At 50.7% G+C, this 16,231-nt stretch overlaps 7 protein-coding genes across 7 annotated transcripts; 4 read left to right on the top strand and 3 right to left on the bottom strand.

Moving 5' to 3' along the window:
• The first annotated feature begins 28 nt into the window (after positions 1-28).
• On the top strand, positions 29-1,596 carry BDP55DRAFT_662053 (dimeric dihydrodiol dehydrogenase). Its single transcript, XM_060574773.1, has 2 exons — positions 29-162; positions 224-1,596. The coding sequence occupies exon 2, from the start codon at positions 417-419 to the stop codon at positions 1,512-1,514; it is 1,098 nt and encodes a 365-aa protein (XP_060430236.1). The 5' UTR covers positions 29-162; positions 224-416; the 3' UTR covers positions 1,515-1,596.
• Positions 1,597-1,749: 153 nt separating this feature from the next.
• Positions 1,750-3,304, bottom strand: BDP55DRAFT_551211 (riboflavin transporter MCH5; the record flags this gene model as incomplete). Its single annotated transcript, XM_060569097.1, has 4 exons — positions 1,750-1,940; positions 1,992-2,039; positions 2,108-3,040; positions 3,121-3,304. 4 exons carry the CDS (start codon positions 3,302-3,304, stop codon positions 1,750-1,752), a joined length of 1,356 nt encoding a protein of 451 aa, XP_060430235.1.
• A 620-nt stretch (positions 3,305-3,924) lies between these two features.
• BDP55DRAFT_693458 (lactose permease) lies at positions 3,925-5,731 on the bottom strand (the record flags this gene model as incomplete). The annotated part of the gene is made up of 5 exons (XM_060577226.1): positions 3,925-4,822; positions 4,885-5,030; positions 5,095-5,456; positions 5,508-5,613; positions 5,672-5,731. 5 exons carry the CDS (start codon positions 5,729-5,731, stop codon positions 3,925-3,927), a joined length of 1,572 nt encoding a protein of 523 aa, XP_060430234.1.
• Positions 5,732-6,248: 517 nt separating this feature from the next.
• On the top strand, positions 6,249-7,775 carry BDP55DRAFT_581334 (oxidoreductase). Its single transcript, XM_060570825.1, has 2 exons — positions 6,249-7,224; positions 7,278-7,775. The coding sequence occupies exons 1-2, from the start codon at positions 6,554-6,556 to the stop codon at positions 7,726-7,728; spliced, it is 1,122 nt and encodes a 373-aa protein (XP_060430233.1). The 5' UTR covers positions 6,249-6,553; the 3' UTR covers positions 7,729-7,775.
• Positions 7,776-9,009: 1,234 nt separating this feature from the next.
• Positions 9,010-9,334, top strand: BDP55DRAFT_728074 (uncharacterized protein; the record flags this gene model as incomplete). Its single annotated transcript, XM_060579397.1, has 2 exons — positions 9,010-9,141; positions 9,200-9,334. The coding sequence occupies 2 exons, from the start codon at positions 9,010-9,012 to the stop codon at positions 9,332-9,334; spliced, it is 267 nt and encodes an 88-aa protein (XP_060430232.1).
• Positions 9,335-11,140: 1,806 nt separating this feature from the next.
• BDP55DRAFT_662048 (uncharacterized protein) lies at positions 11,141-13,079 on the top strand. The gene has a single exon (XM_060574772.1). It carries the CDS (start codon positions 11,410-11,412, stop codon positions 12,832-12,834), a length of 1,425 nt encoding a protein of 474 aa, XP_060430231.1. The 5' UTR covers positions 11,141-11,409; the 3' UTR covers positions 12,835-13,079.
• Positions 13,080-13,166: 87 nt separating this feature from the next.
• Positions 13,167-14,092, bottom strand: BDP55DRAFT_767942 (uncharacterized protein). The gene is made up of 3 exons (XM_060581007.1): positions 13,638-14,092; positions 13,461-13,583; positions 13,167-13,383 (listed from the first exon to the last, which is right to left on the bottom strand). Exons 1-3 carry the CDS (start codon positions 13,844-13,846, stop codon positions 13,254-13,256), a joined length of 462 nt encoding a protein of 153 aa, XP_060430230.1. The 5' UTR covers positions 13,847-14,092; the 3' UTR covers positions 13,167-13,253.
• Between the last annotated feature and the right edge of the window lie 2,139 nt (positions 14,093-16,231).

Below are 16,231 nucleotides of genomic sequence, written 5' to 3'. Positions count from 1 at the left end.
GTTGTGCATGAGCCCCGAGGTGAACCGGCCGGAATGCGGAGATAAACCCTCCCAAAAGCCAGTGTCAGCCGGGGAGTGTCGGACAAGCTGTTCGTGTCCCATTCTCCACTCCCCCCACTGCATCAACATCGTGACAACTTGTGGAGTCGAGTCTGTGGCCTCGTAAGTGTTTCCTGGTGCAGGATTGGTAGAACGGCTTGCTCAATGGTGTCTTCATCTCTAGGGCGGATTCTAACGCATCTGTTTCTTCATGGCTGGGGCAGCCCGCGATTCCACGTCATTGCCATGAGTGATTTATCAGCCTCCAGATTTCATAAATACATCGAGTGACCCCTCGACTGCTGTCCATACTCCTCTCTTTCATACAAGCCTTGACAGCAGCTATCAGCGTTGAAAACTTTATCGCCGTCTCAACCATGTCTTCCGAGATCCCAACCCTTCGCTGGGGCATCATCGCCACCGGCCTCATCTCCTCATGGTTCGTCGAGGATCTAGTACTTGAGCGCTCGAATGCCAGGGCCAAGCACATTGTTCAGTCCGTCGGATCATCGTCGCTTGAGAAGGGCATGGCATTTGTTGAGAAGCACCTTCCAGGAAAGACACCGACAGTGTACGGTAGCTATGCGGAGGTCTACAACGATCCCAGCGTCGACGTCATCTATATCGGCACACCACACGCATTCCACAAGCAAAACTGCCTTGACGCCATTAACGCGGGCAAGCATGTTCTCTGCGAAAAGGCCTTCGCCATCACAGCCAAGGAGGCGCGGGAGGTGTTTGAGGCCGCGAAGAAGAAGGGCGTTTTCGTCATGGAGGCCATGTGGACTCGTTTCTTCCCCCTCACGAGGTCTCTGCTAAACGTCTTGCATTCGGAAAAGCTGATTGGGGATATCCATCGCGTTTTCTGCGACTTTGCCATGAACATGAACCTCGCATCTCTGGGTCCAGACTCGCGCCTGAAGAACCCGGCTCTCGGCGCGGGAAGTCTTCTCGATATTGGCGTGTACAGCTTGACCTTTACGATCCTTGGTTTGGACCCCGGTGTCGGAGATAAAGCTGTAACGCCCAAGATCTCTGCGACGCAAACACTTTCAGACGATATCGATATCGCAACATCAGCTCTTCTTCTCTACCCCAGCGGCAAGCAAGGCATCCTGACAGCTTCGACACAAGTGAAGACACCACCTGGATTCTGCAGGATTGAGGGAAGCGATGGATACGTCATTGTCGAAGGCATCGCGACTTCAGTTCCCGGCTCTTTTACCGTTCACTCCTCCAAGGCTTCTGGCGAGGGATGGGTCGACTCCACGACGGAGGGTCTGAAGTCAAAGAAGTACGACTTTGAGCGGCCAGGCAAGGGCTTTTACTGGGAGGCGGACGCGGTGGCACTGGACATTGCTGCTGGACGCACAGAAAGCGAGATCATGCCCTGGGCCGAGACTGTCCGTGTCATGGAGATTTTGGATGAGATTAGGAGACAAGGTGGTGCCAAGTTCCCTCAAGATGAGCAGTAAAATGGTTATGTGAAGAGGTAAAAGGAAATCTTAGATAGCAAAAACAAAAAGAGAAAACTTTGAAATACTCAATATCTTTTAGGTGGCCGTCATGGGATTGATGTGTACGTAAATTTGTATCCGTATAGACTCTAACGTTGAAACACGATGAATATTCTCAACGAGTTGGGCTTGACTACCCACCTCTCGCTGCCCCAATCTCAGAATGCGATACATAACGAAATACCTCCCACATCTATATCCTTTCTCGGACATTGGCCCAAGAGCCCACTACAACGGAGCGTCCTACATAGACTAGTGTACCTCCGGCAAATACAACCGCAAGATAGAGTCCTGATAAGGCAGTAGATCCAAGAGATTCTAGCATCTGACCGCCAATAGGCATCGTCAAAAGAAGTGAGAAGCTGATGACGAAGTTCATCGTCCCTAGGCCTGTCAGACAACCCCAAGCATGGTCACGAAGAGAACACAACGTACCATAGTATCTTCCATAATCTTTCGGCTCACAAGTTTTAGCCACGCAGGCTGGTATCCACGGTCAGTTGCTGATAGCCTAGAACAACTTGTCCAAGTAGCCACCAACATGAACTTACCAGGCGCAAGTGACAAGAACGATCCGGTTCCGAAGCCCCATAGAGCTGAGAAAGCATATAAGGCGTCGATCCGGGTCGATCCAAATGCAGTGAGCGATGCGGCAGTGCAGGCAATTGTGAAAACGATCATGACTAGGAGGATATTGTAATGTACAAGGCGATCCCCTACCAGCCCTGGAAAAATACGTCCAAGAGACGAAAATCCGTTGAGGATAGCTAGCATGTTGAAGCCATGTTCCATTGAGAACTCCGACAAAGCCACCAAGGTTGGAAGTATTGCCGTAGCACCAAAGATGACGAACTCGAGAAGCGCTATAGCGCCGCAGATTAGCGAGAAAGGTACCGACCTGAAAGCAGAGAAGTCCATCACAGCCTTCTTTCTACTCCTTTCAGTAGCGATTCCCTCGTTCGCTACTATGGCATTCAGTCTCTCGAAAGGAAGGAGGCAAACAATGCCTAAGATCATGATAAGGGTAGCTAAAACTCCCATGACTCTCATCGACCACTTCCATCCCCACATGGGGAACATCTGTCGAAGAGCCAATGGAAATATGATCCCGCCAGTAGAGGAGCCAGACAGGGCGATACCGAGTGCTAGCCCCTTGCGACGATTGAAGAGTTTCCCAATCACAGCAATGCCTACAGTTGTAGCAATAGCATTACCGATACCTCCCAGGACGCCTAAGCAGAGTATGAAATGCCAGAATTTTGCGCATTCGGCGAGTAGGAAGAACATTAGAACGAGTAGACCAGCTGCAATTGGCCCTAGCAGCCCTGGCCCGTAAACATCCATCAGTGGTCCTGCCTGAATACCGAGAAGCATCGTAAGAAAGCTGGAAACCCCTGTAATCCAACCAACATCTCGGGCGGAATAGTCTCTCAATTGATTCTCTAAGAGAAATGACTGTATTGCCCCCGAAGATTGCATAAAACCTGGGAGATTGGCCATTAGTACCAATCTCCATGCATTTCCAAAAGACGTTGGTGGTGCCCCGGAAAGCGGATGTGCTCACCGAAAGAAGGCATGAGAAATAGGAAGGATCCGAGGACACAGACCCACGCAGAGTTCCGATGCTCAACGTCCACTACATGGTGCTGATGGGGCTCTTGTTGGGTCGCATTGCCGTCTTGCAACGGTTGCTCTGAGAGACCTGGCTTCGCAGAACGCAGTTCGTGTTCTTGCACTGGAGAAGACATGGCTTCGGGAGGTGTGAGCAAAGTCTTAGTTCTCCTATCAGACTCGATCATCTACATTTAACTCAATAAAGAAAGCTTTCGGATGCCGAAGAAGACAGTCCCCGGCTTCCTGACCTCACCCGAGAAGGGTTTGTAGAAGCGGAGTTGGCGGAGTTGGCGTGCATACTAAGCTGGCTTTGGATCATCATAGGTTGACACACTTGCCTCATCTGGCATTACTTCCAGCTTCTGCTGTACGAGGCCTTTCTAATGTGGAACTCCTCCGCCCTCGCCTTTTGCGATAGTGTGGAATGCGGGACGATGTTTCTAGCTGTCGCCTGGTCAAACTATCCTTTCTTTCCTTTCTCGCATCCTTGCCTCCAGGCTCATCGAGTTTTGCCACGCCGCCGATACACCGCCGATGCAAGTACGCCTTGAGCTGCGGCTGGCAAATAGGCCAATGTCTTTGACTGTGAACATAAGTCACGGTTTATAAAGAAAACTCGAGCTCGTTGACCTGTAGTTAAATTGCATTTCATTATAGCCGGACTGTCTGTAATCTCCTTTGGGAACTTCCTGATTTAACTTGTAGCCTGGGAAATACGTGCGCCCGATGGAGATCATGAGATGTCGGTTGCTACTTATGCCAGCTCAACCTGTTTGATCTTGCCACCCTTTTTAGTCTCTTCCTCCTCGCCGCCCTCGACATCTTCGACCTTGGCATTCGCAGACCTGCCCTCGAAGACCTCACGGATTTCCTCCAGTGTGTGACCCTTGGTTTCTGGGAAAAGGAACCAGATCACAACAAATAACACTCCGAGAATACAGCAGAAGACTATGTAGTACTTCCATGCGATTGCCTTCATTGCAATCGGATTGACCTGATTGCCGATGATCAGACCAGTGAAGGCAGTGATGTATGTGACCGACAAGCCGCGACCACGAAGGGTGTATGGGAAAATCTCCACAGGGTAGGCTTGCAGGAGCGGCGTCCAAGCAATGTCGTAGAAGAAGTAGAAGATGAAAATGAAGGCTACAACTGCTCTTCCAGTCGCTTCGTTATGGCTGGCAACGAAGTGAGACGTCAACCCGGTCCAAGCGATATAACTCGCAAGCATGCCTGCCGTGGAGATCAAGAATAGTGGTCGTCGACCCAGCCGGTCTACCATGAGCGCTCCGAGGAAGGTTGAAATGATCCAGTTGAAGATTTGCAGCATTCCATTGATCAAAGTCTGGTCCTTGACTTCGGTGATGCCGATAGTGTTGAGCACGAGACTCAAGTAGTAGCTGACCACTGCGACCCCATTCCACTGGGAGCTGAAGCCAACAATACAGGCGATGAGTGTTCGCTTTCGGTTGGCAGGGGTTCGCACAAGTTCGAGCCAAGATGACTGGGACATGGCTTCGGCCTCCTCTCCCAGAGTAAATTCAACTTCGCGCATCTCAAAGTCGACTAGAGGGTCATTGAGGTTGCCGCCAGCGTGGCAGTCGGCGAATACCTTTCTGGCTTCGTCCTTCCGACCACGGCGCATCAGCCAGCTACAGGGACAGGTTAGCAAGTCTATCATATGTACACTTGATATAGGAGTCACAAAGCATACCGAGGGGACTCAGGTAAGAAGTAAACACCCATGAGTTGGATGATGGGAACTGCCCCTTGCAGTATGGACGGAATTCGCCAGCTCCATGTGGACGCAATCTTAAAGGTTCCAAAGGTGCACCATGCAGCAAAAATGGATCCAAAGTACTGCACAGAACGGTCGTTAGTGGATTGGCAACTTCGCAGGGTTCTTCTCGATGATTTAACGTACGAAGAAGGTGTTGTACAAAGCTGTGATTCGGCCGCGGTGGGTAGGGTACGCCAACTCAGTAATCAGAATGGGGCTTGGCTGGCTGATGAAAGTCGTGAAAAAACCCAGCAAAGCTCTTGCTATGACAAAGCTAGGAAGGTCTTTAGACATGCCCTGCAAGATGGCAAATCCAATGCAAGCCACTAAGCCTAGAACCAGAGGGAGCTTCCGCCCATATCTGTCCGAGATGTAGGTTACGACGAAGAGTGCTACAACTTTGCCGAGAGGATATACAGCATTCATGAGACCGAGAACAGCACCCTCGGGATTCCCGAAAAATTGGCGCCATTGGGGAAGGGTTTGCAAACCGTTCATCATCGAGCCTTTGTCTAGTCAGTTTGAGAGCATCAACAAGTTGTGTCGAGATTTCATACCATCGTAGCCTACAGATGCAGAAGAGAACAAAGGCACCAGTAGTAGCAGATTTAATTTGAGTAAATGAGGCGTCAAGTACCACGGCTTGGGATTTGCGGGTAGAACCTGCGTGCTTTGTGTCAATGATTTCTCAACTTCAACGTTCCTCAAAAGATTTACGCACAGCTGCAAGAGCCGACCCCACGGCTAGCTCCGCTCCCTTTTTCTTCGAGAATGAGCCCATCCTGAAGGTAGAAATTTCTGCGTGATCTTTGAGGTTGTCGCCGTCGGATTGCTGGCAGAGGTGTTGCAGGCTCCTGATTGAAGCATCAACCCAAACCTGAGAACACAAGGAGGTATCATGCTATTTATCTATCTTGGAAGAGCCGCCGACAATGCAACCAACTCCAGGTTTTCCAGCCACCGCCTAGAGTCCAGATCAGACCAGATTCTCGGTAGCTCTGCACGGCTTCATGACCCCGGTCCATCCCCATGGGATCCCATGGGGTAAAAGTGTGACCGGAACTCGGGATGGACATTCTCGGGGAGTCGGAGACCAGGGAAGTGTGCGGGGAAGAATGCACCGTCGCGGCGCCCAACATTATGGGACGCGTCCTTGACCGAACTAGGTGACCTTAGACATAGCACTAACAATTTTGGTATTACTCCGATACTCCGCGGGCAATTAGTCTGGTCTAAACGGTCTCGGGGAGTATCGGAGCTCGTCCATCTTGAGAGACAGTGACTTCTCCAATTCTATCGAAACATCATTGGATAAAGCTACCAATGCAAAAGTGGTCTCAAATCCATCTTCACGTGTCCAATGATATTTGGAGCTCAACAATCCAGCCCAAGCTGACGACATTGCTGGAGCCGTATCCACAGGAGCTCAAGAAGATTACAAAAGCCGTCACGACCGCCTTTCAATATCGCAAGAGCAGGCATATCTGAGACAACAAAGTTGTCGAAAATCATTCAAGTTTCAAGTCCCGATTCATCTGCAGCCTATATAGATCGAGAGGCTCCCAACACCGTTGCACCTACATCAATAACGACGTCTTCGGACATGGCCTCCCAGCAGCAAACGCCGATCCTCAGGGTTGGCATCATCGGTTGCGGCGAGATCACCCAGGTGGCACACATTCCCAATCTAAACTTCCTCTCTCATCGCTATCAAACCACGTACCTATGCGACATTTCACAACAAGCTCTCGAGCACTGCGCCCGAAAAGTGCAGGGTGGACCGCCCAAGACGACCGCTGATGCAGCCGAACTCTGCTCTTCTCCCGATGTGGATGTGGTGGTCATTGCCAACGCTGATGCTTACCACGTCGAGCACGGCCTTCTGGCGCTCAAGAGCGACAAGTACACCCTGATTGAGAAGCCGGCCTCTGTTTGTTTCCGGGACCTGGACATCTTGATTGAAGCCGAGAAGAAGTCCAAGGGGAAGGTCATGGTTGGTACCATGCGGCGTTTCGCCACTGCTTTCACCGACGCAGTCAAGGAAGTTGGTGGCATGGAGAAGATTCAGTACGCAAGAGTTAGAGACATCATCGGACCCAACTCAACATTCGTCGATCAGTCCGGCACGTTCCCGTTGAAATTCAGCGACTACAGCGATGCAGACACCAAAGACAGATTGAAGCGGGAGTCGGACATCTCTGAACAGGCTCTTGCCAAGGAGTTTGGAGTCCCCGTAAACCCTGATTCTCAACTGATGCTGCGACTTCTCGGAGGGTATGTTGGCGTTGTGTCAATGAAAGTAAGGCTCGCTGCTAACAAAGTACTAGACTCGGAACACACGATCTATCTGCCATGAGAGAGATTATCGGTATGCCGAAGAGTGTTGCGGGAGCTTGTCTTACCTTCCCCGGCATTTTCAGTGTCCTCTTCAAGTACGATGACTTCCCCGTCACCTACGAGTCCGGCTTCAGCAAAGTTCCGCAGTTCGACGCACACATCGAGGTGTACTCTCCCGAGAAGATTGTCCGCGTTGATTTCGACACGCCATATGTCAAGGGTCTGCCAGTCACGATGACTATCAGAGAACTTATCGGGAACGATGGCTTTCAAGAGCGCAAAGTCAGGAAGACGTACCAAGATCCGTACACCAATGAGTTCCTTGAGTTGTACGATTGCGTCGTCAATAGCAAGGCTCCCAAGACGAGTGCAGCAGATGCCAGGAACGACATCGAATTGTTCAAGATGATTCTCCAAGCAGATTCCAGCAGATACCAATAGAAGCTTGTAGTTTAATCAAAAAGAGGCGCAATAGCTGAAAATTCTCCAGGAAGGTTCTCGTGGACTTGATAACGCCATGGTTGATGAGGTGATTCAAAGTAACAACGCTACTCGGCTACAAAAGTCATTGGCCCAATCGGAGACGATAAACACCTAATCCTTGTTTCTGACTGGTAAGTGCCTACATATCGTGGTTCTAATATCTGAAACCGCGGAGACTCCCATCCCATCAACTGCTAGATGTCGCCAGTAAATGCGTTTCCATTCTTTCTTCACTTTTGCTCCATTTCATTTCGACTTATTCATACGTGGATAAAAGTTTTATAGGGTCGTATCAACATAATTCGTTATTATCCACGAATCACGTATTCATATCGTAGTGATATCTAACAGTTGATGAACTAGGATACAAGTCCCAACTTTACTTGAATGGCGGCAGGGCTATATAGGTCTCTGCGCTTAGCGGCCTGGAGGCACTTGGGTCTAGTCAATGATTCCAGCCCTGGGCCAGGCAACAACAAGCAAAACTTCAGTCTACATCCGCACTTTGGCATTCGCAGTCGAGATGGGCGCATCGTGTCTCGGCCATTCGACTATGTTGTGTAAGCGTCATGGGAGGCCGGGGTCACGGCTACCCAAAATTGACATTTATATTCGCAAGTTCGGAGGGACCGCCGTCAACTTGTCTCAGCTTGGCTGCTACGGCAGCTTATCACAGGAGACTGAGTACGGCAGAGTGACACAGCCCGAATGAGGCACGGTAGGCGGAAGTCAAAATATATTAATCCAAGGAGAAAATAGCCCACAACCTCCGCAACTCAGAAAGTTTACCAACCTTGGGGATTGGATCATGCTCTGGTGCACGGTTCATACGGAGACCTCTCGAGGATCCTCATCTGACGGAGTTCCCCTCTGCCCCTACGAAACAGTCGAATGGCGAGTAATGTGTGTATCGGACGAGTTACAGCTTTGACGAGGCCACCCTTGGTCGGTCACTTAAGCCAAGTCATTTCAACTGGTTCCGGACGAACCAGGTCGTGCGGATGGAGTTCGCGATCCACGGAATGCGAAATTCAGGTTGATTGATACTATATCCCGAACAAAGAGACTTGATGATAAGGGCGAAAGATTTACTATATATACATGGCAGCTTGCTCCTCTGCAGATGACTGATCATCCTTCTGATAATTTATCGAGTAGTAGAGCTTCCTCGAAACACAAGTCAACCTCCTGCTTCCGTCCATTTTCTAGTTCCACAGATACCCCATTTACCTAGCCACCATGTTGTTCCATCCTACCCTCGCTATCGCGGCGCTGCTTCAATTTGCCCTTCCCGCTTCTGCCGCATTCATCTTCTGCGCTGGCGCTCCTGCCGATGGCAGCTGTCCCGCTGATAAGGGAACCAAGACAAGCGTACGTTTCTAAGTTCTTTCCCTGTTGGACATATACTGACTTTGGGTGTTCTTTACAGTGTCAAAACATTTGCGCCAACTGCAAGCCCAACTGCTTTGGAGGATCAGCGCCAGACTTGGGCGCAACTTGTTGCGAGCAGTCGGACGGAATTATCAATATCTTCTGTTTCCGCACTGGAAAGAACAACTGTTAGAGCCATAATAATTAAAAAAAAAAAACTCCATGCCCAATATTCCGCACATACGCTTAATAGCCGTGTGATTGAAATTTTACCATCCAACTTCCTTTATGTCAGGCCCCGAAACGCGAATGACCATGCCAGATGGGAAGACTGAAGTACGAGCAGTTCTAAGTCCCACAAGCTTCATGGCTCCAACCTATTTTCCAAACGTGCTTGAAAGCTGGTAATGAAGCTTGAGCTCATCAAACCTTCTGTGCCTGCCACGAAGGGTATCAGTAGCTCACATGATCGAGGTGATGCTAGGCCACTCCGAATTCTGCCAAATTTCATTGCCCGGAGGCTTGATCTTCTATACGAGGTCTGTAGCTCATGTTCATTAATCGAGAAGTCCAGCCACAAGCTAAGTAAACAGCAAGTCTGTTCCCCCTCGCACTGCTAGGCCATACCCGCCGTTGCTAGCTATCTGGGATTTATAAACCACGTGGGAAAAAAGCACTACTTGGACAAATTATTTGACCGATCTATCGACCGATCTATCAAATTCTCCCAAAGTGGAATGGTCAGAACAAGCGGAAGATTTTGACTTTGCAGTCACAGCTGAGATCTAGATTCTTCAAAGACCCTCCTGCAGTAGCGCAGATCGCTGATCGTTAGTCAACGAAGTCGCTTGCAATAGCGTGAAAGGAGCTTGATGTCCCAGTGCAGCGGCGTTCCCGTCGATGTCTAAGGAAGCCCCGCCTGTCATGAGCTGACTATACGGCAGCAGAGCCCGATTTCACCAGACCGGATGGGTCACGGGGCCGGACGGGGATCCAGGCATTCGGATACTGTGCTGTCAGTGCCACGCCAGATCGACGGGCCTCGATCTCGTTGGATCCCAAGCGATACGTCGATGCCTGTGACGCGGTGTCAAGCCGGATATGTTTATTTAGTGTCATTCGGATTCCATAGTTTCGAAGCATTATCGACCACCTTTCCCTCAGACGATCGATCACAATATCTACCTCACGCTCTTAGTCTTGATCAATCTACCTTATAGTCGTGGTTGATATTAATCTATGACTTCCATGACAAAAAAAGGCAAGCCTTCCGGCCTTCGGATCGCAGACTTTGTGCCAATGACACTACTGGTTCAGTGGAGGTCAACGGAGAGTGAAATACGAGCTGGGCCGCGACGAGCTAGCGGGATAGGGATTAGAGGCTTCTTAGCATCAACGATGCCCGACAGGTGAACGTTCAAGCCACACCAGACCACTTCTTTGTCAAGGACAATCCTCAGACAGCACCCGTTTTTCGGGACAAACAAAGAGTCTTTGAGGAAACACCCGCGCTACAGTTTGACGCATGGTTGCTATTTTTGCTCTGTTATGAGGCCCAGAGTCCCAAGAGTCAGGTACGCAGCGTCGGTGGTCGAATTTCAAAGATTTCTTCCCGAGTACCGACAGCGATGTGCGCCTAATTCTGCAACGACGCCGTTAGCCTCTGGTCGCTAGAGTGAGAATCAGACGATGAATGAGGCTTTTCCATACCTCAAAGAATTGGGTGTTGGGTAGCCAAAGTCCAAGGTTCTCTGGCTAGAGGTGATCGTGGCGGAAAGATGTATATAACCCCTGAAGACATTCGACCAATTCAGCTCATTCCTCCTCACTCAGCATCACAGTCCTTCCTCACAATCATTCCTTCTTCCTTCTTCGCAATCATTGAATTTTCATATTAACGACAGCTTCATCTTTCCAACTCTCAAGATGCGCTCATTTACCGTTCTCGCCGCCCTGACGGCAACCACCTCAGCTCAGCTGTTGTCTCTTTCTGAGCTAGCCAGCATCCCAGTCTCAACTGTGCAGACTGTTCCCATCGGCGTCGGCAACCAGACTGTTGCAGCCACGAAGAGGAACGTCAACAACCTGGCCGTTCGCGGCGACTGCAGTGCCCTTCCCGCTGGCAGCGGTCCGGTCCCCACCACCGACACGGATTCGGCTTTCCTCGCCGACACGGACCTGTCCAACGCCGCCTTGGCGGCCGTTACCCCGGTCGGATGGTACCAGACCTTCCAGAACCTCCAGTCTGCGACCTCCGCCTCGGCTTACATGGGATACAAGACCTATGCCACTTACAGTCCTGCGCTGTGCGCAGCTGATTGCAAACAAATGACCGGATGCGCGGCTTTCAACATCTTCTTCGAGAGAGATCCCAGCCAAGATCCCGGCACGGCTTGCCCCAACCCCTCAAGCACTACTGTCATCAAGTGCAGCTTCTGGGGTGTTGGCATCGGCCCGTCCACTGCTACCAACAGCGGTGAATACAGAAACAGCTTCCACGTTGTCATTGCAGGCTCGAACGGATACCAGCTTGCAGCACCCGACTACCCCGCCACTGGCTACAACTCGACTTTCACTGATGCGGCCACCATCAACGCTCCCAACGACTGCAACAGCTATATCACTTACAGGGCTCACACCGACGGAGCGTACGACCCTTCTCTTTGCGCTGCCGACTGCGCCTCTCAGAGGCAGGAGACCAACCCTTTCAACGGCCTATACTGCCACTTCTTCACCAGCTACTCGCTTGTCAAGAACGGTGTCGTCCAGGCACAGATCTGTGCACTGTACTCGCGCACTTGGGACAAGAGTTATGCCGTCAACACGGGATACACCTCCGGCTCTGATGTTTACACGATCCAATACGCATACTCGTACTCCTACACTGCTGATATGGGCACATGGACCTGCCCTCAAGGCAACGCCGCCGTCGCTTCTACGACATCGACTACTTCGTCCACGTCTCAGATTGTCACTCCTTCCACTCTTTCCACGTCTACCACCTCGCGCGCTGCCACCTCTTCAGCCCTGACTACCTCCAGCAGCTCATCTGCCTCCACGATCAAGACTTCCACCTCTTCCTCTACCGCTGCCACAATAACCAGCAGCACAGCGGTCTCTAAGGGGCCCATCACCGCCTGCCCCAGCCCATTGAGCTATGTCGTTGGCTCTGCTGGTGGCCTGTACGCTGTCTGCGCCAACACCGACTTCATGATCCCCAGCCCTCAGATCTACTACGGCTACAAGTCCAACGTTGATTGTGCAACTGCTTGTGAGGCACAATCTGGCTGCACCAAGGCCGTCTACAACCCCACCACTCAGATCTGCTACCTGAAGGGCAGCCCCAGCGTCGCCGCCTCCAACTGGAACGTCAACGCGCCCTTCCAGACCCTAGTCAAGGTCGCTGACGGCACTGCTCTCACCAAGTGTCTGGCTCCCACTTACACCGTCAATTACTTTGGCACCACTTATCAAGTCTGCCCCAGCAGTGACTTCACCAACAACCCTGCCACGGATATCTGGTACTTCATTCCTAGCGACCTCGCCTGCATTGCTCTGTGCCGTTTGAGGTCGGGATGCACCAAGGTTGTGTACAACTTTGTCACCAAGACCTGCTACAACAAGGGCAACCCGTCCCTGGCCAGCACCGGATGGCACGTCAACACTCAGTTCCGCGCCATCTACATCAATTAAGCAAGCCAAGTTGATGTGTGGGCTGGTATCTATAGAGTTCTGGATTTGACCTGATAGACATTCTTTCTGATTAAGCGAGACTTAGACCTGGATTACAATGGGGTTTGGAGAAAAGGCGTAAACAAAAGGTTTTGGGAATGCTTCTTATTTTTCTTTGGTTTTGGTACGACCTTTCTTTCGTGTTCATCTTCTAGACTCTCTTTCACGGACTTTTACAGACTTACATATTTTCACAAATCAACTTCAAATTTGACATTTCAATCAATCGGTGTTACTCCAATGGCTTAGTACTATATGATTATTTTGTGAACATGTACTACAACACCGGTTAACCTGTGCCATGAAGTATAAGGACTGGCTGTAAGCTTCATCCCGTAACTTTACCCGTTTCAACCCCCCCGCTTCTTTCATTTGAAATTTCAACTGCAGACAGGTTGCGTCGAAGGCTTTGATACCGCGTTTGAAGGGTTTGTTTGTCCACAGCCATTAAGGGCACCTAAGGCAGTATCGTCGACAGCAGCATTATACGCGGCGCCACAATTGGGGTCACTTCAAAAGGTTAGCATGATTCTAGAACCACACCAACAATTCCAGTGAGTAGCGCTTGGAGATTTTATGTTGCTTACCTAGCACCGCCACTGGCGCTATTGAAGTATGAGCAAATATCGTGAGAGAAGCAATCTTGTGTGTAGACGTTGCCAACGGCTGTTCCAGTGCATCCCGCACCGCAGCGGCCATTACAGGAGTAACTGATGTCTACATTAGCAGGAGTTGAGATGCATGGAATTGCCAAAAAGACTGACTCTCCAGACCCGGCGAGGTTGGTGCCGTAGTTGCTTCCGACTACACCGGCGAATGTGCATGATTTACCAGCACTGTTGGTCCATTTTGCCGTTGCCGTTGCGCCGACCTTCAAACATGTGATTGCTCTCTTGTCAAGTTCAGGAGTTGAGGGAGCCGCCAGCGCCATAAGGGGGCACAAGGCCAATAGAAGAGAGAATTGAGGCAACATGATGGTGAGCTGGTAGAGAGTAGGCTTCGTGACCAGAATCGGAAATACATACCAGTATCAGAATCATGGCATCGAGACATTGTAAGCTATATAACTAACTCAATTTCACCCATTCTGCGTATAGGACGTCTCGGATGAGAGCCTCAATTTCGCCGATCGATATTGCGGTCAACTCCGAGGCAACGGAGCGAGTCCACGTCGGGAAAGTGTGTCGTCCAGGACTATATTGCTTCCCATACTTTCGACAAGGCCAATGGTCGTCTGTCGAATGAAATCCGGGGTTGATGCAATGGCGCCATTAGTCGTCATCGGCAATGGGCCAGTAAGGGCAAGGTTCCGGAGAATTTTACGGAGAATCATGTTAAGCCTCGTCGGTGAAGGATGGTGATCTCCCGCTCGGCCCGGCTCTTGAACTCTCGATGAGCACTATTAAAGTCGTTGTACGAACGGATGGTCTGTTTCGTTTGAAGAGTGGCCTATCATGACAGCAATGACAGTCATTTCATGGCTCATAACTTGAGGGCTCAACGAGTCGGGCAGCCAAGACTTGCTCTTTCACCACCCAAAAAGAGATCATCTCCGGTCTACCTAGGGCCTACATGTAGCGGCACAAGGCAAGTTTATAGACAAGAGCTATGCGTAGTCTCGAATTCGTTCAGTTCAAGGACCTTTGATGTTCAGCAAAGCTGTAAGTCTCTAGAGTTGGTTTACCAACCTTAGTGAAACAAACCATAACAAAACACAGCCATTAATTCATAGCATCCCGAAAGCTTGGGGCCTGCTGTTGCTGCTGCTATTGCTTCTCCTGAAAAATCTATCTTCATGGATGACAAGAAAGATCTAGACTTAGTATTTGCAATCACTGCATGGTCCGCGAGCGGCCCCAACTTCGCATCTCTTCGGCTGTAGAGACATCGATTTCAACGAGGCATCCTTGCCCCACCAGACCATTTAACAACGGCTTGAGATCTCATCTTGAACTTACTCCTGCGTCCTCAGAAACATTGACTCTGCCACGGAAGGACCTCTCCAAGGCGGTTACTGATGAAGTACACTTGCATTACTTGCGAACAGAGATGTTTGTAGCCAAAGCTCATGACAGAAAGTTTTCGCCTCAGTGTTGCAGGACTTGACTACAGCACCGAGATGCTCTATCGTTGTCAATCGACCAGCTTTCCAGTAATTGTGGTGCTTTTCCGACCTTGATCAAAGATGGATGAGCACTTCGAGTCTCATGACTTCACTATGTTTGACAGAGGGGTAGAAAACATCAATCTCTCAGGTCGGCGTGGTCCAGACTCGATCCCCGCAACGGGTTCGGCGAGGGATGTTCTTGTGAGGAAGAGGCCTGTGAGACCCACCGGCCATTTGCCCTGGCCAGGACTCCAGTAGACCCAGGGTCCAAACTCCAAAGCATTATGAGTGTCACTGACTGTTCTAGCGAGCGCGGATCGTCCCTTGTTTCCCTAGAGTCCGGTGCCAGTGACTCCAATAAACAAACTTCTCTCCGTGTCTTTCTCGGGATCTCGCTGCCAATTAACCCATCAGAATGCTCCTGTCATGAGCTTGGGTGGACCAATGTCGCATCTGTCATTTGCTGATGTCCTCCGCGCTCCAACAGTTCATCTCGTGTCTGCACAACCCTCCTCGCGTATCATGGCAGACCCGGCCGGTCAAGATGAGCCGAACGCAACCCTCGCCAAGCTGCTGGGACCAAGGACAAGAAGAGTGATACCAACGGTCAACGGTCCAACGGAAGATTCCTTCTCAGGCTCCAGGGATAGCTCGCCTTCACCGCACTCAGATGACATCAATGCTCAGCGGACAAGCATCCCCGAAAAGGCGCAATCTCCAGGCGGCGGGATAGAAGGATGCGACGGTACACAAGCTAAAACCCCGCACGCCCATCGATCTTGGTTAGCCTGAAGTTCTGGACTGGGGGAGGACTGGGGTTGTTATATGAAGTCTCTCAAGATTCGTGAAGCTTTCTGGAGCTTCCCCCGCACCAACGCAACTTTCACTCGTTCTCGACGGCGGAAATTTCTCCAGGTTTTTTTTCATTCTCGTCCCCCGGCCCTGTAGCTTGGCACTCTACTTAGCCCAGCCACCCCTCTCTTCCTCCTCTGCAGTCCGCACCCATCTCGTGCCATTGCCAATTGGAATCCCGCTTTGGCCGATCATCTGCTTCCTCTCCAAAAGTCTTTCTTGTGGTTCTTGGAAGGGTCTTGGCCGTGCGCGACTTCCAACGCCTCTCAATGGCCCGGCTTAGACGCTTCGGCTTTCGGGCCAATGCCAGCCGGCTCATCTCGGCCGGTCACTTCTTGAAGTCATGAAGACGGTATAAATACCTTGAGTCGCATTGTAACTCCATGGCGTAGACAGTCC

The sequence above is a fragment of the Colletotrichum godetiae genome (genome assembly GCF_030913485.1).
Source record: "Colletotrichum godetiae strain CBS 193.32 chromosome Unknown BDP55scaffold_18, whole genome shotgun sequence".
Classification (NCBI taxonomy): Eukaryota; Fungi; Ascomycota; class Sordariomycetes; order Glomerellales; family Glomerellaceae; genus Colletotrichum; species Colletotrichum godetiae.
This window is presented reverse-complemented; position numbering and strand designations above follow the sequence as displayed.

Bases quoted from the DNA above. Each gene is read 5' to 3' on its own strand.
- BDP55DRAFT_662053 (XM_060574773.1), top strand. From the start codon at position 417: ATGTCTTCCGAGATCCCAACCCTTCGCTGGGGCATCATCGCCACCGGC.
- BDP55DRAFT_581334 (XM_060570825.1), top strand. From the start codon at position 6,554: ATGGCCTCCCAGCAGCAAACGCCGATCCTCAGGGTTGGCATCATCGGT. The intron at 7,225-7,277 runs GTATGTTGGCGT...ACAAAGTACTAG, and splicing joins ATGCTGCGACTTCTCGGAGG to ACTCGGAACACACGATCTAT.
- BDP55DRAFT_662048 (XM_060574772.1), top strand. From the start codon at position 11,410: ATGGGATACAAGACCTATGCCACTTACAGTCCTGCGCTGTGCGCAGCT.
- BDP55DRAFT_767942 (XM_060581007.1), bottom strand. From the start codon at position 13,846: ATGTTGCCTCAATTCTCTCTTCTATTGGCCTTGTGCCCCCTTATGGCG. The intron at 13,584-13,637 runs GTCAGTCTTTTT...TGTAGACATCAG, and splicing joins AACCTCGCCGGGTCTGGAGA to TTACTCCTGTAATGGCCGCT. The intron at 13,384-13,460 runs GTAAGCAACATA...AACCTTTTGAAG, and splicing joins AGCGCCAGTGGCGGTGCTAG to TGACCCCAATTGTGGCGCCG.